This window comes from Grampus griseus (genome assembly GCF_964374135.1).
Source record: "Grampus griseus genome assembly, chromosome: 9".
Lineage (NCBI taxonomy): Eukaryota > Metazoa > Chordata > Mammalia > Artiodactyla > Delphinidae > Grampus > Grampus griseus.
Genome location: NC_139003.1, coordinates 90,072,183 through 90,099,327, shown reverse-complemented (window position 1 = coordinate 90,099,327; position 27,145 = coordinate 90,072,183). Strand labels below are relative to the sequence as shown.

Here is a 27,145-nt window from a genome sequence, read left to right as displayed (position 1 = left end):
TTAGGAAGCATGCATAGTATTTCTTTAAGTGGCTTCTTTTTTTAAAATTCATTTATTTATTTATTTTTGGCTGTGTTGGGTCTTTGTTGCTGTGCTCGGGCTTTCTCTAGTTGCAGTGAGCGGGGGCTACTCTTCGTTGCGGTGCGTGGGCTTCTCATTGCGGTGGTTTCTCTTGTTGCAGAGCACCGGCTCTAGGCACGTGGGCTTCAGTAGTTGTGGCACGCAGGCTCAGTAGTTGTGGCTCACAAATTTGGGCCACAGGCATTCCTTCCAAACTCTCACTCTGTGCACAACTTCAGGCCCAGGCCTGTCCCTGGGCAGAGTTTGGACATTGAATAAATTTACTTAATGTACTTATCTATTCCCCTACTTGTGGTCATTTAAGTTGCTTCTATTTTTTCTACTCTGTGTAGTTGGTATATTTTTTAAACATTTGAAAATACAGTCCTACTTTACCCAGGGTTTTATGGTTCTTGAAATAATGTGTCATATTAATTTCTGGAAGGTATTAATTAATTTATATGTCAGTTAATTTTCAGGATCATCAATAATTTATGAAAGTGCCGGTTTCATTCCACCTTTAGCAGAATTGTAGAGAATTGTGTGGGACTTTTCTAAAGTACTTTTGTGGATAAAATGGAATTGCTTTGTTAAAATTGCATTTTTAAACATTTGTAACAATCTTCTAATATTGTGATTTAATAAGCAAACTACGGCCCTATGAAGTTTCATTGGAACACAGCCACGCCCATACATTTACATATTATCTACACTGCTTTCAAGCTGCAAAGACACCTATTTGCAAGAGACCTTATGACCGCAAAGCTCAAAATATTTCTTCTCTGGCCTTTTATAGGAAGTTTGTCAACCCCTGATTTAATGAACTATATCCACATTTTGTGTATTGTGTCTTTAAAGTTCAGTTTTTAACTATTGAACCTTTTTAATTTATACCCTAGAACTTTTTAATTTCAACATCTACTATAGAATTTAGTATGAGGCAGGTATATCTTAGATTTTATTCAATAAGTTCAGCTTTTATAACATGAAAAAAAGCCATTGTTTTAAGATGATTTTACCAAAGGTGAGGTTGCAAGATATAGGAAAGGAAGGAAGGAAAGAGAGGGAGGGAGGGAGGAAAGAAAGATACAGGGTACCCAGTTAAATTTGAATATCATATAAATATGTCCCAAATACTGCCCTAAAATATTACCTTATACATACTAAAAAATTATTCATTGTTTCTCTGAAATTCAATAGAATTGAAGTGGAAAGTAGAAATGTAAAGTGGGAAATGTAAACGCTCATGATTTCCCTGTCCATATAACTCATGTTCTCTACCGAGGAGCTTTAAATAGAACTGTTGCTCATGACCAACGTGTGAGTTCCAAAGAACGAGACTCAAATCCAACAGGTTTAATTCAGGAAAAAAAGCTAAACCCAGGCAGAGTAAAGAAAGGGAAAGGAAGAAAATAAGGATTCCTAATCACCAAGGGATGTTATTATTGTATCATAACAGTCATGAAACTCAAATTTATGAGAGCCAAGTACTCCTCTTTTTAAATCCATGTCCTAAATATTTCTAAACTTTGTAAATTCCAGAGATAATCACTGGTTGCTGTGTTAGATGCATCCATCCAAATTGTCCATTCATCACCCCTTCTCTGAGGGTATGTGGGCCGGGCACTGTGCTGGTTCCTGGGGATTGGGGGTAAAATCTGGTTCTTGCCCTCAAGGCGTCCTCAGCCTGACACAGAAGACAGGCATGTAAACAAAATCATTGCAGTGATGTTTGCTGCAGAATATAAACGGATAATTTGAAATGAACTTAAAATATGTCCATTTGGTCAATTATCAAGCAATCGTTCTCCTTATATATAGCCATGAAAACCCTGAAACCAAAATAGAAATTAAGAGAGCACCCCAATCTTGGCAAACTGTCCAGACTCCCAGAAGAGGCCCTAGCTCCGCAGTTGAGGTCAGATTTCCTACAAGCAGGGACTCAGGTTGGCCTGGGTTATTGAGGGCATGCTTGCGGGGGTTGGGGGGGGGGGGCGGGCGGGGCGGAGCCCGGCAAGGATGTGGTCTCCAGGGGGCCCTGGAGCAAGAAATGCACCACAGGGTTGGTTCCACCTGGAGGCGAAGGGGTGGGGCCTTGTGTGCCCACGTCATCATCAGCTACCCAAACCCCCAGAGAGCGCACTCACTTGGCTAGGTCCAATTTTCTGGAGAAGGGGACAGCTGTGAGCTTTTAGCAGCCAGTGCCACAGCAGCTGGTGGATGGGAGGATCCAGGCAGGGCACCTGCAGTGAACCCTAGAGTCCCTGACCCAGGATGGCAGTAGGAGAAAGTCGTTACACATTTTATGATTCCAGCCTAAAGCAGTTTTGCTGCTTTGGGAAGATACTCGATTGTTTGGAACTGACCCTTTCAAAGTTCATTCTTCTCTGCAGCCAGATTAACATTTGCATCTGAGACTGAGATGCATTACCAAGAAGACCAGAGGAAAGCTTTGTCATCCTTCTGCACAAGTATCTTTTGTTTGGCAGCCATAGTGAGATGGTTGGGTTTTTATTTTCGGTTGCCCTGATTACATGATATGTGTGCCCATAAAAATGTGCTGAGAGTCAAACATAAATTATGTATTCTAGAACATAAAACTGCCATTCTTCTTTTAAACCGTGGGTTGGATGACACTTGGTAAACATGAAGCCCCTAAAAGTTTCTAGGAGAAGTGAGTCATGGCATTACAAAATCCTATCGCTGATAGACAGGGACTCTTGTCATCTGCTCTGTCGTCTTGGTGCCAGGAATGGCCAACTCTAAACCGGCTGAGACCAAGAACTGTAAACAATTTGTCCCTGATTGCCTGCCCTCACCACCAAGCCTAGCCCATCTGGCTTCCTCCTAGATGTCACCCTGCTTGGTTTGTGTTTGGAGAATGCAGAGTCATTTTAGTATCAAAGATACAATACTAGGAATGTATGTATACTTCTTTACTGTACAATTTTTTTTTTTTTTTTTTTGTGGTACACGGGCCTCTCACTGTTGTGGCCTCTCCCGTTGCGGAGCACAGGCTCTGGACGCGCAGGCTCAGCGGCCATGGCTCACGGGCCCAGCCGCTCTGCGGCATGTGGGATCTTCCCAGACCGGGTCACGAACCCGTGTCCCCTGCATCGGCAGGTGGACTCTCAACCACTGCGCCACCAGGGAAGCCCTACTGCACAATTTTTAGTAAGCATTTACTGTAAATTAACCACTTGGGCAGGCACAGGGTAAACGAGACCAACACCTTCCCTGCCCCGCCAGGGCTGATGCTCTAAAGGGGAGATGCAGGCAGTTACACAGGAAATGACAACACAGTGTGACAGATACTGGAAACTGTGACAGGTCATTTGGTGTGGCTCGGACAGTGGCTCTCAATGTCATCTGACACAACCTTCCTTTTTTTTCTCCCCCCTTGAACCCACTCTGTTGTAATTGAGATCACACGCCTGGTCTCAGGACTTGCTGCAGCTCAGGTTCTTCATGTCTCTTTGCGGAAAGAATGTAGTGGGAGACAAAGTGATTGGTTAGAAGTAGATTTATTTAGAGTGGTACACATTCCATAGACAGGAGGCAGTCCATCTCAAAAGGCAAGAGCAGCCCCAGGGCATGGAGTCGTCTTGGAAAGTGAGAGCGGCCCTGGGAGAGAAACACTCCACAGACTGTGGGCCGTCTCAGAAGTCTAGCGGCCCCAACCTTCCCTTTTTATTACAAATATTGATTAGTTTGTAACCCTCTTTCCTACCCTGCAATGAAATTCACAGGCATTAGAGCCTACCTGCACACATAACTTCCAAATAATATCAATGTTAATGTGCAAACACAATAAAAGGGAAGTAATTTATGAGGAAATAATATGTACTTCAATACATACGTGTACCAACATGAACACACCGGGAGTCATACTGAAGTACAGAGATGCTCAAACACGTAGATTCACTACATACGAGATAGCCATGCAAGCAGGTGTGTTGTAAACATGTTTATCGTGTTTTAAAAACACAGAGTAAGGTTTTCAACTCATCATCATAAGCACGGAATCCTCCTTCATGGATGTTCAGTGAAATATTCAAAAGCTGTCGGAGGCATGCGATGATTTTCCTTACTGTGAGAATGTCTAGCATGTCTGATCCCCACCCACTAAATGCCAGTAACACACCTCACCTAGTAGCCATGACAACCAAAAACACCCCTTGGAATTTCTAAAATGCTCCCTGGGGGTGAGTACCTCTCATATTGAGAACCACTGAGCTGAGAGGTTGGGGGGGTAGCAGAATGGAGACTGAATCACTGGGCTGTACACCTGAAACTAACACATTGTAAATCAACTATGCTTCAGTAACAACAGTGTTTTTCTTGCAGTACTTCTCAGAGGTTTAATACGTTAATCTGTACTGTGAATCTCCAGGAGGCAGATAGTTTGATGTAGAACAGCACTGTTCGTATGTAATTGAAAAAGATAAAACTTTCTAAAGGAGAGTTTTAGAGTTCCACAGTAATACTACAGAATGCAACGTCTAAGCCATAATTTCTTTCTTTATTGGAGTATAATTGCTTTACAATGGTGTTAGTTTCTGCTTTATAACAAAGTGAATTATCTATACATATACATATATCCCCATATCTCCTCCCTCTTGCGTCTCCCTCCCACCCTCCCTATCCCACCCCTGTAGGGGGTCACAAAGCACCAAGCTGATCTCCCTGTGCTATGTGTAAGCCATAATTTCTTAATCTATCACAAGTAGCCTAGTTAAAACTCCTTCAAATCTAAGACAAATTGATTAACAAGTAAAAAATATAGTAATAAAAAGATAAAACCTTATTTTCTTTGCCATAAGTCAATAAATGTAAATATTTAAAGATTTCTTAACTAAATTGAAAATCTTAAAGTCTTCGGTCATATGCAATTGAAAGGATGGAATTGAGTCTCTTTTCAACCACGATTCTCACAGATCTATTTTTTTTTTTTTTATAACTGGAATCTTGAATAGGGGACAGTTTTGAACGTAAGTCTTCTATTTCTCATTATTTCAAAAGGTTCGTCTTATTCCCCAAATCAACTCATTGGAGAATTTCTGCAGCAAGCAGGATTTAGATGAATATCACCTGCACAACTGTGTTGAAATTGCCTCGGCAATGGGACCTCAGGTGCTCCCTGGAGCGTGTGAAAGGCTTATAGCCAGTTTGTCTGCCAGGCTGCACAACGGGGCTGTGGGTGAGTGTCTGTTTTTATGTATTTAGCTGCGTTGGGTCTTCGTTGCTGCGAGCGGGCTTTCTCTAGTTGTGGCGAGCGGGGGCTACTCTTCGTTGCGGTGCGCGGGCTTCTCATTGTGGTGACTTCTGTTGTTGCGGAGCACGGGCTCTAGGCTTGCAGGCTTCAGTAGTTGTGGCTTGCAGGCTCAGTAGTTGTGATGCATGGGTTCTAGGGCGTGCGGGCTTCAGTAGTTGCAACACGTGGGCTCAGTAGTTGTGGCGCACAGGCTTAGTTGCTCCGCGGCATGTGGGATCTTCCCAGACCAGGGATCGAACCCGTGTCCCTGCATTGGCAGGTGGAATCTTAACCACTGCGCCACCAGGGAAGTCCCTGAGTATCTGTTTAACGGGCTCCACTGAATCGCCGCTATCTCTGCAAAGGCTTTTAGGAACGTGAGTGAAATGATCTAATGTATTTTAGTATCTACTCCTACCAGCCAATGTAGATACCAGCTGCCCGATGATTAGGTACACAGAGCAGTCTGTCCATGTGTTGGAATCATAACTCGCAGTACAAGAACTGTATGAAAGAGGAGACTGGCAGTCGCTTGGGGATGCCAGATTCCTGGAACAATGGTCCTAAAATATTTCTTTGGAAACCTGGAATGAACTTTAAACACCTTCTTTCATCCCTAAACCTTCATTTAATAAATGAGACTGTTGGGTCCAAAACATTAGGTAACTTGCAGATTTCGCTAAGCTATAGAGTGGGTTTCTCGCCCTCAGCACTTTTAAAATTTAGGGCTGGGTAATAGTTCATTGGGGGAGGGGTTGCTATCCTGTGCATGGTAGGATGTTTAGCACCAACCCTCCCCTCTACCCACCTGATACCAGTAGCACCCTCCCCTCAGTTGTGACATCCAAAAATGTCCCCAAACTTTGTCATATGTCCCCTGGGGAGCAAAATCTCCCCCTAGTTGAGAATCACTGCTATAGCGTGACAGCCACCATGAAGAGTCTGGGCTTCCCAAGTTCTAGACAGATGCTTTCTCCATGCAGGACTCTGGCTTTTGGGATGCCTGCAATCTCATGAAAGATATGGAACAAGGGAAATGAAAGGTATAGTTCAGCACCAACATGGATTATCAGGAATGGAAGAAATAACAATTACATTGGAACAATTAATGATTGAAGCAATTTATTTTAAGCCTTTCAATAACTTGTTAAGTAATGTTCATTGCTAAGTGATGTTTGTTAAGTAGTGTTTATTGAGCACTTACAGGTGCCAAACACTATTCTAAGTACTTCACAGGCATGACTGTCTTCAATCCTTATATCCCCAGGAGGTATATCATATGTTATCCCCAGTTAACAGATGAGGGAGTTAAGGATTAGAGGTAACTAATGAGAAAGACATGAACTAGCGCTGCTAATAGGACGGAGTGCTTCTCTGTCACTTCCTTTGCCTCTAACTTGTTTTGTTCCCTGCAGCCTGCAACTGTCACCCACAGGGCTCAGTGGGACCCAACTGCAGCTGACTGGAAGGCCAGTGCCAGTGCAAGCCTCGTGTGACCGGCCACTGCTGTGACACGTGCTCAACAGGAAGCTACAGTTTGGGGCATCACGGCTGTCACTGTATGTAGCAAAAGCCAGATGGGGGAAACACACGTGTTCTCAACCTTGGAGTTTTAAAGGCAGGAAAATCAATGTGGGGAGTTGGAAAGGGGAGGGATTAGGAATTTGGCTTCATTATTCAGATTGTCTTGTCTATGTAGATAAAATATACTGAAAGTTTTCCCGCTATACTTTATTCTTCCATTCAGTGGGCACTGACTGTGTACAGAGCTCTATTAAGAAACATGAGTGATGATAAAAAAAAAAAACATGGTCCGTGTTTCAGGGAGTTTTCAGTTTGTATCAGGTAGATGGTAGTCCAGTGAGGATGTGAGGACACCATGGAGTTGGCTGTATAAACCCGGCTTTAACATCTGATGCCTAAGCCCAGTGGCTGGAAAGGCTAAAACAGTGAGATTGGGATGTGAAGAAAAGGGGACCCTCCTACACTGTTGGTGGGAATGTAAATTGGTGCAGCCACTATGGAAAACAGTATGGAGGTTCCTCAAAAAATGTAAAAGAACTACCATATGATCCAGCAGTTTTGCTTCTGGGTATTTATCTGAAGAAAATGAAAACACTAACACGAAAAGATATTTGCACTATCATGTTCATTGCAGCATTATTTACAATAGCCAAGATATGGAAACAATCTAAGTTTCCACCAACAGATGAATGATTACAGAAAATGTGGTATACACATGCAGTGGAGTACTATTCAGCCATAAAAATGAAGAGGATATTGCCAACATGGATGAGCCTTGAGTGCAGTATGCTAAGTGAATAAGTCAGAGAAAGACAAATACTGGATAATCTCACTTATATGTGGAATCTAAAATGAACAAAAAACAAAAAAACAAGCCCATAGGTATAGAGCACCAATAGACTGGTGTATGCCGAGGGCAAGCGTGGCGGGGGGGCGGTGAGTGAAATGAGTGAAGGGCGTCAAAAGGTACAAACTTCCAGTTACAGAATAAATAAGTCATGGGGATGTAATGTACAGCATGGCTATTATAGTTAATAATACTGTATTGTATATTTGAAAGTTGCTAAGAGAATAGATTTTAAAAGTTCTCATCAGAAGAAAAAAAATTATAACTATGGTGATGGATGTTAACTAGACTTACAGTGGTGACCATTTTGCAATATATACAAATATTGAATCATTATGTGGTACACTTGAAACTAATGTAATGTCGTATGTCAGTTATACCTCAAAAAAAAAAAAAAAACCAGTTGTCCACAACATTCTGTTGATTGAATCAGTGGATTCTTATTTAACAAATATTTTTACCTGGTTCTCTGTACATGCCAGGCTCTATTCTAAGCACTGTATAGATTCCGTTTATTCACCTTGATAGGGTCGATACAGTAAATTAGAGATTGTGAAATCAGAACTGTGACTCTTTCACCAGCACACCACTGCCCCTACTCCGACCCCAACAGGCTTCTCTTTGCTTTATCCAGCATGTCACTGCCACCCTCAAGGCTCAGAGAACACTGTAACAGGACGTCCTGTGACCAGGTAACGGGATGATGCCCCTGCCATGGAGAGGTAGCCGGCTGCTACTGTGATCGGTGCCTTGAGGGCTATTTTGGATTTCCTAACTGCCGCCCCTGCCTTTGTAATGGGTTCACTGTCGTGCTTCAGTTGTAGAGGTTTTACAACTGGGAGAAACTGTGAAAGGTACGGAATTCATATGCACTCTTATTTTTTGTTCTTTTGCTCTGACTTCACTACATTATCTGAAGGACCATTGAGTAGAGAAGCAACAGTATTTAAGTGTAGAGTGATGACTATGGGCGAGAAAGATAGAGCATCAGTTTATCATCCTTCACAATCTTGTTATGAGCCAAGCAGTGTCTAAGTAATCAATAACAGGCATTTGCCTGGCACCTTGCTTTTTATATTCCTAAAATATGCATGTAAATTAGGTGCTTTTATATTGAGTTTAATGACTAAGCCATGGAACTTTCAACATGAAGCAAAAAAACCCTTTTACAGAGCAAATGAGCATCTTCTAAAAATATTGAATTTTGAGAGTTGCGCTGTCCTAAAGCACAGCAAATCCACATTGGCTAATGTGAGCTGTTCCTGGTAACATTTTAGTAAAAAGTTGCCTTGACAGATGCATCGATGGTTACTATGGAAATCCTTCTTCAGGACAGTCCTGCCGTCCTTGCCCGTGTCCAGATGTTCCCCCAAGCAATCAGTATTTTGCCCATTCCTGTTATCAGAGTCCTTGGAGCTCAGATGCAATCTGCAGTTGTCTTCAAGGTTATGCAGGTATGCAGTATAGTTCATGATGTTTTTTTCTTATCCCACATTGCTATCTAAAAAATGATGACATGTTCATAGTTTATCTGCCTTGGACAAATGAGTGGTACAGGATATAAGTTAATGGTAAGAAGACACAATTTGGTAAATTGCTACTTTACTGAATAAAGAATTTGAATGATTCAAAACCAATGACAAAAAATCATTTCACTGAGCTATAATTGTTTTTAAATAATGTTCTAGAAAACTGACCAAATGAGTTCAGATCAAATTAATTTTTTAAAATAAAATAATGGCTCATTAAGTAAGATACATATGTGATTAAATGATATATGTATATATAAACATATAACATAATTTAAAAGTTAAGAATTAATCAGTCAAATGCTTTCTTTATATAATTCCAAGTAATCAATTTGACTGGTATTTCACAGATATAATTGATTTTTTCAGATGTTTTGAAACACCAGTTTGGGCATTATACAGATACTGCCTAAATTAATTCAGTATTTGTGTCTGTCCCTCAATCAAAAATTTTATTTTGAAGAGTTTAAGCATGAGTATAAACATGTAGTGCAAACAAGGAAAAAAATTATAGTCTACTTGATTGAATCATAATAGAAAATACGGCATTATTATTTTCTTCAGTGATAATTAACATCATGATAAATTACATGGCCATTTTTTTTTCGTATTTGTTACCTCTAAGGTTACACGTGTCTCTAGTTAATTCTTATAACCTCTTCTCCATGTGCACTGTGGCTTGGTTGGTCAGTTGTTAAGAAATGAGACCACAGTTGGGCTATGAGACCATTTCTAAATGGAATGAACCAAAACATGGAAGTTGGACCCGTGATTTGGGCACCTAAACAATGGCAGTTGCCCGGTGATTGAAAGAGTAGAGTGTAGGAGAGATGGGAATGGTTTCTCCATCATCCTTAATGGAGACACCCTCAAGGTGTCTTAATAAAGGTTAGTACAAAAATACCCTCGAGGGCCCACACATCAAGACAATTACCCCTCTTCACTTCCAGGCACATTATCTCAGGCTGCTGCTGTTTCACCTCTAGGACCAGATGAGGGTTAGGGTGCCCCCGCCTCAGAAAACGGGCTGAGATTAGCTTTGGGTCTGGAGGCATTTTGGGGTGATCCTGGTTATATGATGACCCAGGAATCCTGCACTCACAAGTCTGTAGTTTTTAAGAAAGAGTCCATTCTTCACCAAGGACTTTTAAAATCCAAATCATCTTTTTATTCTCTGAATGGGTAATAAATTTAAATGAATGTTTTGTTTTAATTTAGAGCACTTTTCCTTATTCATCCCAAATGTGTGACCTCTCATTAACCCCGGAGGAGTCCAGTTATCCATATCACTCTCCGTATCCCTCCCCAAGCACATACACACACACACACACCCCTCATCTCATTCCCTTTTCCTCTCCCCTTCTTTCTGGTGTGCAGTGTGGAGAATGCTCTGCTGGTTTCTGTGGAAATCCAAGAATTTCGGGAGCCCCCTGCAGACCTTGTGCCTGCAACAGCACATTGATGTAACTGATCCAGAGTCCTGCAGCCCAGTCACGGGGGAGGACCTTAAATGTCTGCACAACACTCAAGGCCCCAGCTGCCAGCTCTGCAGGCCAGGTTACTTTGACCCTCAATCAGACCTGTAGGAGGAAGTCTGCAAAGCTCCCTGGGGGGCGGGGGGGGGGCGGGGGGCAGAATGTGGCAGCTCGTAACTGTGGTGGCAACTCCCGTACTTATTTCAGTTAGGTCAGTAGTGCCAGTGCCCACGGGGTGATGGGCTGATGTCCTGAACTCAGCAGCAGAAACAGGTTCAGCGCACATGCAGCTGCAGAGTACTCACTGGTGTTATTAGTTTGCCTTTTGTGACTGTTTTCTTCAACACGTGCCTTAGTGGGTTCGGAGCCTTGTTTCTCAGAGTGTGGGCTACCATGCACTGTACCAGAGCCGCCTGGGGATGGGGGCGTGTGGTATCAATATGCAGATTCCTGGGCTGTGCCTCAGACCCACGGAATTGAATCTCTGGGAGCCGGGCCCAGGTATCTGCCTTGTAACCGGCTCATCAAGTGACTTTAATGTATAAATAGGAGAGTCACTGATGTAGAAGAGGACAAGGGTTTAATTCCATGATAAAGAGGAGGACTATACTCCTCATTTTTAGGAGATATTTTAATTATTTCAGTTCACCGAAGTCAGTTTGTTTCTGGAGTGTTGACATAAGTGGAACTTTGGTGAGTGGCGTGAGGAAAAAGTGAGACTTTCATTTATCCTAATTGTGAGCTCTTGGAATGTAGTAGTAGGTAGAACCATAGGAAATTGCATTTTGGGGAGATCAAAACCAGTTGAATGGGTTCAACTGACTTAGATTCCTTGTTCTATTGTAAGATGTTTCTTTCTTGAGCCTTTTAAAGTTGTTTGCAGGGGTTGTTGATGCCAGCGTTATCGCGGATTTACCCCCCAACGACGGCTCTGTGCTCCCAGGGTGTTCCTGTCATCCTTCCGGCGTGAGTCCCTCTGAGTGTCCCCCTGGTGGAGGAGCTTGTCTCTGTGACCCTGACACTGGCACATGCCCTTGTATGCCCAGCGTCACAGGCCGGGCCTGCGACCATCGTGCTGATGGATGCTGGAATGTCATCCCCGGCAGAGGATGTCAGCCATGGGATTGTGAGCCCTGGACCTCACTCAGTAGACACTGTGACCAGGCAAGAGACTTTCAGTTTCCTGTGGTGTCAAAGTGAGATGTGATGGGGAGACATGCGTTCTAAATATGTGAAGAATGTTTTCTTTACATACTGCTGTTAATCAGTGTTTTTAGATAGGATTGGACTTAAATGGGGATAGAGTCTGCATCTATCAAGGAATGAAACACAGAGCACCCTCTCTTTCACAGTTTCATATGTGTAAGCATAGGCAAGCCCCTAGAAATCCGTCATGAATCGGAATTGATTATGAATCAGAATGAAAGTTAACGGGTTCCTTCAGAATCCATAATTCCATTCAAAAAAATTCAAGCTGTTATTCCCTGCAGCTCACTAATTGCTTTACATATGGTTAAATAAGATGTCTTCTCATTTAATTTATCTTATTTATCTTATACTTACCAGACCAGCAGCAATTGTTTCTAAAGAATGCAGCCTAGGAGCAAATCTTTATTGTTTAATATACAGTTAACACTACTTAACTGCACATGTGATTTTCAGTCAAAACAATGAGCTTGAAATTTTTTTAAAAGAATATTAACATTATTTATGGAGAAAACAGTGTCATTATTAGGCTTTTTTGGTTTGATAAATGTATTCTTTGAAACACTTTTACATTAGTAGAGATGCAGGAAGAAGGGTAAATGACAAGAAATTTTAGAGTCCAATCTACAATACAGGGATTAGGGTTTAATTGGAATCAAAATGCTCATTTCAGAAGCTGGAATCTTCCTGACTAATAAGTATGGCTCACCTCCAATTTCAGCTCCACTGTTCAACTTATTCAAAGGCCAAATTTTGTACAAGTCAACTTTTGAAGGTAGTTCTTATATGTTGAATGTGTTTTCCCTTCTCTTTTTCTTTCTCTCTCCAACCCTCCCTGCTCCAACCCATACCCACACAAATGCACACAATGGCCTTTTTTCCCTTCATAAATGTTTGTATTAGAATAGACTTAGGTTTACAGAAAAGTTGTCAACATAGAGAAGAGGTACCCCACACCCAGTTTCCTCTGTTATTCATGTTTACATTAGTGTGGAACATTTGTCCTTAATGAACCAGTGTTGCTACATTATCAGTAACTAATGTCCATAATTTATTCAGATGTCCTTAGTTTTTTTACCTAATATCCTTTTTCTGTTCCAAGACCTCATCCAGTACGCCACACTACATTTAGTCATCATGATTCCTCAAGTTCCTCTTGGTTGTGACAGTTTCTTAGACTTTCCTTATTTTTGATGACCTTAACAGTTTTGAGGAGTATTTTGTAAAATGTCCCTCAATGCAAATTTATCTGATGTTTTCCTCATGATGAGACTTGGATTTTGGGTTTTGAGAAGACCGTAGAGGTAAAGCGCTATTCTCATCACATCACATCAAGGATACTTACCATTTACACGACTGATCACTGTTGACCTGAATCTTGATCAACTGGCTGAAGCAGTGTGTGTCATTTCTCTACTGTAAAGCAACCCTTCTCCTTTTCATACTGTACTCCTTGGGGGGAAGTCACTAAACACAGTCCACATTTAAGGAATGGACAGTTATGCTCTGTCTCTTTGAGGGCAGAGTATCTCCGTAAATTATTTGGAATTCTTCTGCACTGGAGTTTTGTCTGTTGTCCCCCATCTCTTCATTTTTTTCAATCATTTTTTTAATGAACTTATTTATTTTTGGCTGCTTTGGGTCTTCATTGCTGCACGTGGGCTTTCTCTAGTTGCCGTGAGTGGTGGCTACTCTTCTTTGTGGTGCACGGGCTTCTCTTTGCAGTGGCTTCTCTTGCTGTGGAGCTTGGGCTGTAGGCGTGTGGGCTTTGGTAGTTGTGGTGCAGGGGCTTGGTAGTTGTGGCACAGGGGCTCAGTAGTTGTGGTTCGTGGGCTCTAGAGCGCAGGCTCAGTAGTTGTGGCACATGGGCTTAGTTGCTCCACGGCATGTGGGATCTTCCTGGACCAGGGATTGAACCCATGTCCCCTGCATTGGCAGGCGGATTCTTAACCACTGTGCCACCAGGAAAGTCCCTCAATCATTTTTTAATATCAGTGGACTCAGGATATTTGTACTATGTTTTGAGTTATAATCCAGCACTCCTTAATTTTGTTATTCAAGTTTTTCCAGCTTTGGTCATGGGGAGCTCTTTCAGTTGGCTTCTGTGTGCATTTGACATATTATTTTTTGTTTGTTTGTTTTTAAGTACTTCCTTACTTTCTGCACTGCAAGGTGCTCTAAGCTCATCTTGTGTATTTCCTGCCCCATCCTAGAATCAGCCATTTCTTTAAGGAGGGCTGGTTCCTTTTATTGGAGAATGGTATTAGAAACCAAGATCTGGGCACTAGAGGACCGTGCCTCATTTATATGCTTCTCTTCACTCCTCACACCTGCAGCCACCAACCATGGAACAAATTGGTAGATCTCTACACACTGCATGGCTTCCTCATTCATGAGGAACTCCTAATGCTCATGACATCACTGTCTGGCATACTTCTTAGACCTTTGGGGAAGCATATTTGTAGCAGGACTTGACAGAGACAACAGTTCAGTCATGGAGGCTAAGGGAAATCTACAAAACTGAAAAGCAGATGGTGTTGGTTTAACCAAAGACCCCCTTATGACAAGGGTATTTGGGGTCATCTGGTCCATAGGGGATTCCTTGGGAAAGTTTGCTCTTTACAATCAGGAAACACTTTCATTGGAGTATAGAAGAGACATGTGGACATTTAGATTGCCAGCTGTTTAAACAACTACTGATAAATGTCTCTGTCAGCCAGTAGGTGGTCCCTAGTGCATTCTCACAGAGAGATCCGAATGTGCTGTCCAATATTTGCATCAACAGTTTAGATGGAGTTGGGGAAACATGCTTATCAAATTTGCAGATATTATAAAGTTATAAGTTAATGTGATCAAGACAAAACAAGAGACAAGATATTTTAACAGCCTATCTTGTTGGCTGGCAACAAGAAGATGATGTGTCCATGGGTTAAAAATAAAGTTTTGCAATTGGGTTTTTTAAATCCATTGCATAAATACAGGATGGGAGTAATAAGTTGGTGCTAGCTTGTGAGAAAAACATCTGGGGGATTTTGGTTGCATGCTTCAAGTGAGCCAGTGGTGTGGCTGGGCTGCCAAAGAGGGGATTGGGTGTGCCGTGCCCAGCTTCAGGGCGGCTGTTGTCCTGTTGTCTTCTATGGGGCCAGATGGCTTCCAGGAACATTGTTCTCATTTCTGAGTATCACATTTTAAACATTGTATTGACAAACTAGTATGTGTCCAAAGGAAGACAACAAGGATAATGGATAGAACCATGTATTTCGTGATGAAGTCTTAGGGGTGCTTGGCTTAAAGAAATGAAGCATATACAAGTTGAGGATGGCCACCTCTAGTTGGGAGATGGACTGTAAGTGGGAAGAGGGAGGCTGCCTGTTTTGTGCAATTTCCTTATACTGGACTCAGAACAATGGGAACAAGTTACAAGGAGCAGATTCTGCATCAGTGTAAGACAGCATTGCCCAACAAAGACAATATGGCAGCAAGCTCCCATAACTCCTTGTATTTGAGTAGAAGCCAGTGGTTATGGGTAGAAGCTTAGTAGACCCAGTCACTGTATGAATCCAGCTACTTCTGGAGTTGTTGTTGGGTAAGCAGCTTTGGTCAGGTATAACCTAGGACCACAACAGTAGTGATTTGATTTTATATTTTTCTCCTGTTAGTTTTCCAGTCTCCTTGGTGTTCAGAAAAGCTTTTCAAGAATCCAGTTGGGGGAATTCCCTGGTAATCCAGTGGTTAGGACTCCTCACTTCCACACTGCAGGGGGCATGGGTTCGTTCCCTCCCTGGTCGGGGAACTAAGATCCCACAAGCAGTGCAGCCAAAAAAAAAAAAAAAAAAGCGCAGTTGGGAGGATGCAGGAACGTTCAGCCCTCTCCCCAAAACACAGTTAAATAACTGTCATTGAATGATTAAGCTTCATTTCCAAAAAATGTTTTGTGGAGAAAAACATTAGCCCAACTCGGAGAAACTCCACTTTACATTGCATAATGGAAACAATTATTTGCCAAATTAATTGATGGAGGTTAAGTCCAGGTCTTGGGTCTGCCTCTGGTAGGGGAGAACTCCCAGAACCTGGGAGTGAATGTGGCCTATTTCCCATTATGTGTTTCGTTTTCATTTGCGTCTGTGGCTCTTTCCTGATTTGGGGCCACCTGTCCCTGAACAGCTGGAAGCAGGCCGTATATTCAAGAGCCCTCAGGCAAAAAACATTAACTTCTGATCCTTGGTGCTGTCGGGGGTGGTTGCTGGCTGCGGGAATCCTCCTGCCTCGGCCTTTGCACAGCTGTATGTTCTAAATCACTGGAGGGAAAACTGTTTTGTATTAAAATGCATTATTGTTTTAGATCATAGAGCTTGTCAGTTTCTCACCCATGACTGAGCTTACAGGCCAGTGTCCGTGTAGATTAGGCTATGATGGGAAACGCTGCAGTGAGTGTGAGGAAAATTATTATGGGGATCCCCTGGGGCGATGCATTCATGAGTATTGGTAATTCTGAAAACGTGAGTACAGTCAGCCTGGTCCTACCACGGGCTTGCTATGAACCAACTGAGTTTTCAATTCCTTTGTTTGGTCGAAAAATCACAAACTTTAAAATAAATTTTCCACAAAATATTAATAAAATGAAAACTGTGTAACCAATTAGTTTTTTTTCTTTTCCATTATGATCTGTTACAGGATATTGAATATAGTTCCCTGTTGATATACAGTAGGACCTTGTTGTTTATCCAGCCTATATATAATAGTTTGCATCTGCTAATCGCAAACTCCCAATCTGTCCTTCCCCACCCCTTGGCAACCACAAGTCTGTTCTCTATGTCTGTGAGTCTGTTTTGTAGATAAGTTCATTTGTGTCATATTTTAGATTCCATATGTAAGTGATATCATATGGTATTTGTCTTTCTGACTCACTTCGCGTAGTATGATAATCTCTAGGTCCACCCATTTTGCTGCAGATGGCATTATTTCATTCTCTTTTATGGCTGGTAGTGTTCCATTGTATATATACACTACATCTTGTTTATCCATTCATCTGTCGATGGACATCTAGGCTGTTTCAGTGTCTTGGCTATTGTGAATAGTGCTGCTGTGAACATACGGGTGTGTGTATCTTTGTGTTTTTTTGTTTTTAAAGATTTTTTTGATGTGGACCATTTTTAAAATCTTTACTGAATTTTTTACAATATTGCTTCTGCTTTATGTTTTGGATTTTTGGCCCCGAGGCACGTGGGATCTTAGCTCCCTGACCAGGGATCAAACCCGCACCCCCTGCATTGGAAGGCAAAGTCTTAACCACTGGACTGCCAGGGAAGTCCCCTCTTTTTTGAATTACAGTTTTGTCTGGATATATGCCCAGGAGTGGGATTGCTGTATCATATGGCAACTCTACTTTCAGTTTTTTGAGGAACCTCCATACTGTTTTCCACAGTGGCTGCACCAGCTTACATTCCCACCAACAGTGTAGGAGGGTTCCCTTTTTTCCACACCCTCTCCAGCATTTGTTGTTTGTAGACTTTTTAATGATGGCCATTCTGACCAGTGTGAGGTGGTATCTCATTGTAGTTTTGGTTTGTGTTTCTCTAATAATTAGCGATGTTGAGCATCTTTTCATGTGCCTGTTGGCCATCTGTATGTCTTCTTTGGAGAAATGTCCATTTGGGTCTTCTGCCCATTTTCTTTTTTTTCCTTCACAAGAATTTATTTGATGAAAATGCTCCAAGAAATGCATAAAAATCTATGCATTTTCTTTATTTTTTCCTAATCCTAATATATATATATATTTTTTAACATCTTTATTGGAGTATAATTGGTTTACAATGGTGTGTTAGTTTCTGCTTTATAACAAAGTGAATCAGCTATACTTATACATATATCCCCATAACTCCTCCCTCTTGAGTCTCCCTCCCACCCTCCCTATCCCACCCCTCTAGGTGGTCACAATGCACCGAGCTGATCTCCCTGTGCTATGCGGCTGCTTCCCACTAGCTATCTATTTGACATTTGGTATTGTATATATAAATGCCTGGTTTTTTTATTGGATTGTTTGGTTTTTTGTTATTGAGTTGTATGAGATGTTTGTATATTTTGGAAATGAAGCCCTTGTCCATCAAATCATTTGCAGATATTTTCTCCCAGTCTGTAGGTTGTCTTTTCATTTTGTTTATGGTTTCCTTTGCTGTGCAAAAGCTTGTAAGTTTGATTAGATCCCATTCATTTATTTTTGCTTTTATTTCTATTACCTTGGGAGACTGACCTAAGAAAACGTTGGTATGATTTATGTCAGAAAATGTTTTGCCTATGTTCTTTTCTAGGAGTTCTGTGGTGTCATGTCTTATATTTGAAAGTCCACAAACTTTAATCCTAGTTTTGAAAAGAAATGTTTTAGCCCTATACATTTTTTTCTCTTATATTAAAACTTTACGCTATATTGAATGTTAGCCTATATTGAAATTCCTCAAAGTCATTAAAATGGAACAGATTTCTGAGATCGTAACTTGTAGCCAATTTTCTGCTATTTGGAAACATGCTGACAAAAATAACTACTTTCGATTAAGGTACATGCTGGGAGATGGATCATAGGAAGTCAGCAGAGTGGATGTTTTTTCAATGTGGCTCTCATAACTTGGGGTCCATCACAGATTCACTTATTTATTTAAAAATATTCAGAGTGTCTACTGGGTACTCTAGGTAGTGAACAAATAAGGCAAGGCCCCCAACCTATGGAGTTTGTGTTCTAGTGTCTTTCATTCCATGCCTCAGCAATAGTTACAGGATTTAGAGGAGGGCTGTTTGATACTTTCTGCAGAAATGGAAACATTCTACAACTGCACTGTCCAGTTCGGGGGCCACCAGCCATATGTAGCCACTGAGCACTTGCAATGTGGCTCGTGCATGTGAGCAAAACAATTGTTTATTTCATTTAATCCATTTACGTTTAAATAGCACATGTGGTTAGTAGCTACCATATCGGACAGTGCAGATTTAGAATCTGGGTTGGTTCTAGGAGGAGGGATCTTTGAATCTCTGTTTGAAATCGGTTTCCAAAAGAAATCAATCCGAAGAAATGTCAGATGTAATGGATTTATGATTGTGGTCACCTCAATGTAGCCACATACGGTAACTCTCTTTCCTCCTCTCCATTCCTTTATAAATGTGCTTTTGTGGCTTAAAAAAAATGCCTTTGGATTTTTGCCCCATTCAAATACTCAATTTTCCAAATGGGATTGCTACTTTAAAAACCAGGGAGAGGGCTTCCCTGGTGGTGCAGTGGTTGAGAGTCTGCCTGCCGATGCAGGGGACACGGGTTCGTGCCCTGGTCTGGGAGGATCCCACATGCCGCGGAGCGGCTGGGCCCGTGAGCCATGGCCGCTGAGCCTGCACGTCCAGAGCCTGTGCTCCGCGACGGGAGAGGCCACAGCAGTGAGAGGCCCGCGTACCACAAAAAAAACAAAAACAAAAAAAAAAACAGGGAGAAATGTTGGCTCTTAGAAAAACTGTCTTAGAGAGCCTCTATTCCTGTGCCCCTCTAATATTTTAATAATCTTACTTTATAAAAATGTTTTCATCTTTCACAGAGGAAACTTTGCGAACAGTCCACTCAGGCCACAGATCCCACGAGTGCTCCTGGGGACGAGCAGGTAATAAGGGGGAGCCTTGGCCTCCAGCTGGTGAAGTGCACAGAGCTCCCCAGGGGTTTCTGCAGAGGCCTTTGGACCAAAGGGAATGTGCCAGACAGGTGACGTCTATTGGAGGAGCCTAGTGTGTTAATCAGTTTTTATTTCTAATTGGCGTTAGTTTCACTCAAGCTGGCCAAATGCATTTTTAAATCACTTGTTCCTTGTAGTCAAGCCAATGGCATAGGTTAGTGATCCCCTGACCTTTTGGAAATTGCTGTAACTTCAATAGCTCTTCCCATCCTTCGTCCTCAGGCTTAATCAAAAACCTATTCATTTGAAGTGCATGTAGTATCCGGATTTTTTTTTTTTAGTTAAGACAAAATGAATTTAATGTTCTCTATTTTTTAAAAGACTTTTTTAAAGAGCAATTTTAGGTTCACAGCAAAATTGAGAGGAAGATACAGATATTTTCCATATACCCCCAGACCCCACCATGGCCTCCCCCATTATCAACATCCCCAGAAGAGTGGTACACTTGTTACAATTCATGAACCTATATTGATACATCATAATCACCAAGGTTCATATTACATTAGGGTTGACACTTGGTGTTGTCCATTCTGTGGGTTTAGACAGATGAATAATGACATGTATCCATAATTATAGTATCACACAGAGTATTTCCACTGTCCTAAAAATCCTCTGTGCTTTGCCTATTCATCCTTACCCACCACCCTACCCCTGGCAACAACTGATACTTTTTATTGTTTCCATAGTTTTGCCTTTTCAGAATGTGAAAAGGAATCATGCAACATGTAGCCTTTTCAGACTGGCTTCTTTCACTTAGTAGTAAAAGCATTTAAGGTTCCTCCATGTCTTTTTGTGGCTCAACACTCATTTCTTTTTAGTGCTGAGTAATATTCAGTTGTCTGGATATACCATGGTTTCTTTATTCATTCACCTACTGATAGACATCTTGGTTACTTCTAAGTTGGCAATTCTGAATAAAGTCGCTAAAAACACCCGTGTGCAGGTTTTTATGTGGGCATGTTTTGAACTCCTTTGGGTAAATACCAAAGAGCGATCCGCCCACCCACCCCTTTTTTGATAACAGAACAGTTTTCCTTATGTAATGGAAGACAGCACACCCAGGCTGGGTTTCACCAAGAAAAAGTGTGATCATGGGCCTTCTTAGAGAATCTGTGACACACCTGAACCACCCTGGGGTGGGGGTGGGGGGCAGTAGCAGCCATCACAAGTGTGTCATCCGTTAGATCCATATTCTTCACTCACGTAGGTAAAGAAACTAGATGGGAACAACTCACACTTGCAGTAAAAGTGACACCTAATAATATCCATATAAAAAACAAGAGCTGGGAATTCCCTGGCTGTCCAGTGGTTAGGACTCCACGCTTCCACTGCCTGGGGGACAGGTTTGATCCCTGGTTGGGGAACTAATCCCGCAAGCCACAGTGGAGTGTCCAAAAACAAAAAACAAAAAAACCGAGAGCTGATTGGTCAGTGGAATGAAACGAGGTATGCTCTGTTTTAATGGCCATTGCACAGATCTCTGAAATTATCCTGCTTTTATTTATTTATTTGCGGTAGGCGGACCTCTCACTGTTGTGGCCTCTCCCATTGCGGACCACAGGCTCCGGACACGCAGGCTCAGTGGCCATGGCTCACGGGCCCAGCCGCTCCACGGCATGTGGGATCTTCCCGGACCGGGGCACAAACCCGTGTCCCCTGCATTGGCAGGTGGACTCTCAACCACTGCGCCACCACGGAAGCCCTATCCTGCTTTTTAACATTCACCTTAGAAATGAGAGTTGGGAAGATTCTCAGGGGAGAGGGGAGGACTTTATTCTTGAGCTGGTCATGAGCCAAAGGCCAGGTGACTGACATTCTCCGCTCCTTCTCCCATCCTTTTCAGCATGTGACTGCAACAGGAAAGATTCCCAGAAGCACATCTGTGACCAGGACACGGGCACGTGTCACTGCTGAGAGGGTGTTAGCGGCCCACGATGTTATCACTGCACCCAGGGTCACGGCCAGAAATTCCCTGCTTGTCTTCGGTGTCACTTGTGCTTTGATCCATGGGACCACACCATTTCTTCCCTCTCCAAAGCGGTGCAAGGGTTAATTAGGCTGGCTGCTAACAGGGAAGATAAAAGAGAGACCCTGCCTATCTGTGAGGCCGACTTCAAAGGCCTCAGAGAGAACATGTCTGAAATAGAAAGGATTTGGAGACATCCTGTTTTCTCATCTGGGGAATTCTTAAAAGTCAAGGATTATCATGACTCTGTTCGGTAAGGTTAGCGTGCAAGTAATAGATCGCCAAGTTCCTGGTTTACCTTAAGTCCTGTGAACTTTAGCAGCCTTCAACTTAGAAATGAACCTTTGTAGATGTTAGGGAAGTAATCATTGTTCCATTAATAACCAGGCTGGGAATCATCGTTGTCTCTTTCTTACCTACTTAGAATGACATGATTTTGTGAGATGTCATTGATTATAACAAAAAGGCAATCATGAGGTTAATTGAGAAACCCAAACCCAGCAGAGCTGAAAGACAAAATTGGAAGTGGGGAAGTTTCTAATACAAAAATTTTTTTTGACCATGCTCTCAGGGAAATTTGCTAAATGTTCCCAAATTCTTCAGTTGTTTATAAGCCCACACATTACTGTGGAGTCATATAATGAGTACAGTAATTCTTTCAAAATGCAGTATCATTTTTATTATATATTATTGAGTCCTTCTTTTCATTCATCAAATATTTCTAGAGATTATGGTGATTGCTCTGGACCAGGAGTCAGGAAACCGTAGCCCACAGGCAGTATCTGACCCATCACATTTTTTTGTAAATAAAGTTTTATTGGAACACAGCCACACCCATTATTTACATCCTCTGTGGCTGCTTTCTCTCTACAATGACAGAGTTGAGCGATTGTGACAGGGCCACTATGGTGCCCCCAAGGCCTAAAATATTTACTCTCTGGCCCTTTAAAGAAAAAGTTTGCTGACCTGCTGTGGGCAAAACGAGGATGAGCGGGGTATAGTTTCCACCCCTCTAGGAGTACATAGTCTACTAAGAAACCAAAAAGATTATAGTTATATAGAAAAATATCCCTCCTCCCCCAGAAAAGCTCCTGGATTAAAGAATAGTTGAAGCTGCAGAGTTTTACGTTACATGAAACACAAGTGTAGGGACTTCCCTGGTGGTGCAGTCATTAAGAATCTGCCTGTCAGGGCTTCCCTGGTGGTGCAGTGGTTAAGAATCCACCTGCCAATGCAGGGGACACGTGTTTAAGCCCTGGTCCGGGAAGATCCCACATGCCGTGGAGCAACTAAGCCCTTGCGCCACAGCTACTGAGCCTGCACTCTACAGCCCACGAGCCACAACTACTGAAGCCTGTACACCACGACTACTGAACCCACATGCTGCAACTACTGAAGACTGCGCAGCTAGAGCCTGTGCTCCACAACAAGAAAATCCACTGCAATGAGAAGCCCACGCACCGCAACAAAGGGTAGACCCGGCTCGCCGCAACTAGAGAAAGCCTGAGCGCAGCAACGAAGACCCAACGCAGCCAAAAACAAACAAACAAACATACAAAAACCCACAAGCATAAATATAAGGCCGTTCGTTATCACCAGACAAAAAATCCTGAAGTATATGGCAACTGCTTAAAAGTTACACAAGGAAGATGATACAACTCACCTGGATACTTCAGAGGAAGGGCCACCTGCATCATAAATGAAGCTATAGGGCCCAGAGATGTCACATAGCCAAGTCAAGTTGGCAGGTGAGGACAGGCACTGCTATGCCCTGGTAAAGACTGTGGCCCCGGGTTCCCAGATCTCCTCATTTTTTAAACAATGTCAGACATCCAGATTTTTATGGAAATGTCCCCACTTTAAAATAGAGGCAGGTAATCCAATAGTGCTTTCAGAAAGCACTGTAGAGGCCAAAGAAACTTGTCTGAGAATGAGTTTTGGCTCATGGACCACTGGTTTGTGGTTATAGGATATGGCGGATGAAGTGGAACTGAGAAAGCAGAAGGAGCCAATCCACAGTAGATGCTGTAGACAGAGATACTGCAAGAGCCCCGAGCAGGACCAGAGAGAAGAAAGCAGGAGGAGCCGGAGTCCCGGGGCCAGGCCTGAAGCCGTGAGGAAAGCCTGCCCCGTCTTGGTCCACCTGCTAAACTCCTATTTCTCTACAACAAGCACCCAGACACCGCCCCCTCACTGAAGCCTTCCCTGACCTCCTGAGAGAGGATGTGTTTCCTTCTGCATCTTCCCACGTCTTTTCGGCTCAGCCATTGCCTCACTGAGGGACTCCTCTGGGCAAAGCTGCCTTCTCTGTACCTTTCTTCAGGCGTGGTTTAGTTAAGTAATAAATGTTTGTTGGGTAAATTACAAATCAAAGGGGAAGGGGAGGACAGAGAAACCAAGATATATCATAAGCATAGATTGAGAAGTCAAACTACTGTGGTTCAAATCCACCTGCTGCTGTGTGGCCTCAGAAGTTACTTAGCTTCTCCAAGCTTCAGTTCATCAAAAGCAGGGTTAAAGTCTCTGTTTCATGGGATTCTTGTGAGAATCACTCAAGACAAGCCACTTTGCATGGTGTCTGGCACATAGTAAGTGCTTTAAGAGTACCAGCTATAATAATAGTATGTACTGTTATTGTTATTAGCCAGAAGAATTACAGTGCTGACAGTTGGAGCTTGAAGGGAAAGTCTGTAGATTAGAAGGGAGAGTGAGAGCAGAGAATGCTAGGAAGCATTGGTTAATACTTTGCAGTCATACCAAGATAAATTAGTCCCATAAATTTGTATTGTAGCTTCCCTGAACTGTACTCTTCAAGATTTGTACCCAAGTTCCCCTTCATGAGGGATATTCTAATTATTCACCTGAACCAACTGTGTTTGCTGAACCCAGCCAACTGAAGTGGGACAAAGGTGACACCATCAAAGGTGATGTAGAAAGAACACACCCAAATGTACACTCGCCAGCAAGGAAACCTGTCACTTGTGGAAATTCAAAGTTTAAGACACTGTAAGAAGTAACAGTAAAAGGAACCTTGCTGGAAGCAGATTTATTCTAAATGAGGTACTGATTTTTATCCTTGTCTGTGTGAGGGATTCTGTTAAAAGCCTAATATAGGTTGGCTCCCTTAGACTGATTTAAATGAACCACGTCTGAATACGTGTTTTTGAAAACCAAAGTAAAGGGAGACAGAGTATAAACAGCTGAAATTGAAAGATTCAAAAACCTTTATGCTATGAAACCATTTTAAATGAGCACTGAAATACTACTCTAGGAAGTGGAATTAACAAGAAAGAGATAAGCCATAAACAATCAAACTGTCAAATGAAAATTTGAGGGGGAAAAATCCATCCTAAGTATGAGGATACCTAATAATGAGGGCAATCTTTTTATTATTATTATTTTATTTATTTATTTATTTATTTATTTTTGGCTGTGTTGGGTCTTTGTTGCTGCGTGTGGGCTTTCTCTAGTTGCTGCGAGCAGTGGCTACTCTTTGGTGCGGTGCGTGGGCTTCTCATTGCGGTGGCTTCTCGTTGCAGAGTACGGGCTCTAGGCGTGAGGGCTTCAGCAGTTGTGGCACGTGGGCTCAGTAGTTGTGGCGCATGGATTCAGTAGTCGTGGCGCACGGACTCAGTAGTCGTGGCGCACAGGCTTAGTTGCTCTGTGGCATGTGGGATCTTCCCAGACCAAGGATCGAACCAGTGTCCAATGCGTTGGCAGGCGGATTCTTTTTTTTTTTTTTTTTTTTTTGCGGTACGCGGGCCTCTCACTGTTGTGGCTTCTCCCCTTGCGGAGCACAGGCTCCGGACGTGCAGGCTCAACGGCCATGGCTCACAGACCCAGCCACTCCGCGGCACGTGGGATCCTCCCGGACCGGGGCACGAACCCATGTCCGCTGCATCGTCAGGCGGACTCTCAACCACTGCGCCACCAGGGAATCCCCGCAGGCGGATTCTTAACCATTGCACCACCAAGGGAAGTCCGAGGGCAATTTCTTTACTTGTGTTTTTTTCACAATCTGTCGAATGTAATATAAGCTTAGCTACATTTTCTCTCATTTTCTCCTACAGGAAAGAAATCATTCAACTAAGTGACCAGAGGAAAACAGTGTATGAATTTCAAGATCTGAAAGAAAGAACGAGGAATAAAGTGAACCTCTTACTTGAAGATCTTCAAGAAGAAATTGATTTGCACTCCCGTGCCCGTAATGCAAGCATCATGGGTAAGAGAGGAAATGCACCTCAGATGTCTGTTTCTGGACAGGAGTTGATGAAATCCATAGTGCATTCCATTAGTGAATCTCCCTGTGCTTATTGCCACAGCACCTGAGCACTTTAGAACGTGAAAACGCACCCTTTAAAGGTATTATTTGTGCAGGAATATTTCAACTTTTTAAAACATTGCAGAGACGGATAGCATTTGCACAAAATAACGCTAACAATCTGCGATACTAAACAAATACTGAAACCCAAAGTATTGTGATGCCAAACCATGCTAGGATCTCGTTTAATCAGCAGCTTGGAAATTCTATTGTGGCCGTAAGGAAATGAGAGAGACATGTTTCTGTGCCTTCCTGAGTACAAGCCACTCCATTTCCAGCAACCACAAATGCAAAGGAATATGAGGCAAAAGGGACCTAAACAATTTCTCTTAAGAACTTTGTAGGAATTTGGAGACATGTTACATGCTAGAAGCCTGTAATTCATATTGCATAATTCTTAAAAATGAACGGGAATTATGCCAAAATCAACTTGGAGGAGAAATGGAACTCTAAAGCAGAACTTGAATTAGCTCATCTGCTGATCTCCCATGAGATCCTTGTTATGTTTGGAAATGGACAGACAGCTTGTTAGTACCAGGAGAGGCAGCACCGAACTTATTCACACCAAACCCATCTAGTTGAGCGGTATAAGGGAAAATATACGTGAAACCTATCTCAAGGCACAAACATTGTCTGCTTTTCCTCATCCTATGTCTATGGTCCTGTTTGTCATCTGATCTTGAGCTAAAAGAGAAAAAAATAGATGGCAATTAATGACCCTAAAGGAAAGCCTAAATTTGATGAAATCACTGTTGATGACGCTCAATAAATGCTACATAAAGAGTAAGGAATTTGTTCTGATTCCTAATCTGGAAGAAGGTGCCCACTGAAAGAACTGAAAATCCGTCAGCAGTCACCCAGGCCAGGTAGAAGAGAGCAAAACTGCCCCATGCTGATTCTCTCAAACTTGCAGTCCAACAGCAATTACTGGGCTTTTTGTTGATGCCCGACACTGTGCTGAACAGCAGAGACAGGCAGTAAGTCTCACCCTGAAGTCATCCCAGTCTTGTGGGGGGAAGACAGACATATAAACAATCCCCAGACAATGAAAAGACTCTATCAGAACGTTTTCAAGCTACTTCGGGAGCAGAGTAGAGAGAATGAGTTCTTCCTGGGTCTATTAGAAAAGGCCTCTCAGAATAAAGATAAATTTGCCAGATAAATCAAGGCAGAAAATCATTCCAAGCAATAGAAACATGGCTTTTTGTTCGTTTGTGTGTGTGTGAGATGGGGGGGGGGGTAGGCGGTTCATGATAAATG

At 42.4% G+C, this 27,145-nt stretch overlaps 1 protein-coding gene across 1 annotated transcript in view; it reads left to right on the top strand.

Annotated features, from left to right (window-relative positions):
* Window positions 1-27,145, top strand: part of LAMB4 (laminin subunit beta 4) — a gene marked incomplete at both ends in the record, with an annotated part of 112,238 nt that overhangs the window by 59,972 nt on the left and 25,121 nt on the right. The window contains 17 exon segments of the mRNA XM_082661717.1: window positions 5,083-5,260; window positions 6,730-6,773; window positions 6,777-6,873; window positions 8,320-8,366; window positions 8,369-8,386; window positions 8,390-8,490; window positions 8,492-8,539; window positions 8,982-9,139; window positions 9,142-9,146; window positions 10,592-10,664; window positions 10,667-10,778; window positions 10,780-10,796; window positions 11,633-11,853; window positions 16,274-16,370; window positions 21,442-21,509; window positions 21,513-21,817; window positions 25,635-25,786. Of these exon segments, the coding sequence (XP_082517843.1) occupies window positions 5,083-5,260; window positions 6,730-6,773; window positions 6,777-6,873; window positions 8,320-8,366; window positions 8,369-8,386; window positions 8,390-8,490; window positions 8,492-8,539; window positions 8,982-9,139; window positions 9,142-9,146; window positions 10,592-10,664; window positions 10,667-10,778; window positions 10,780-10,796; window positions 11,633-11,853; window positions 16,274-16,370; window positions 21,442-21,509; window positions 21,513-21,817; window positions 25,635-25,786 (1,741 nt within the window).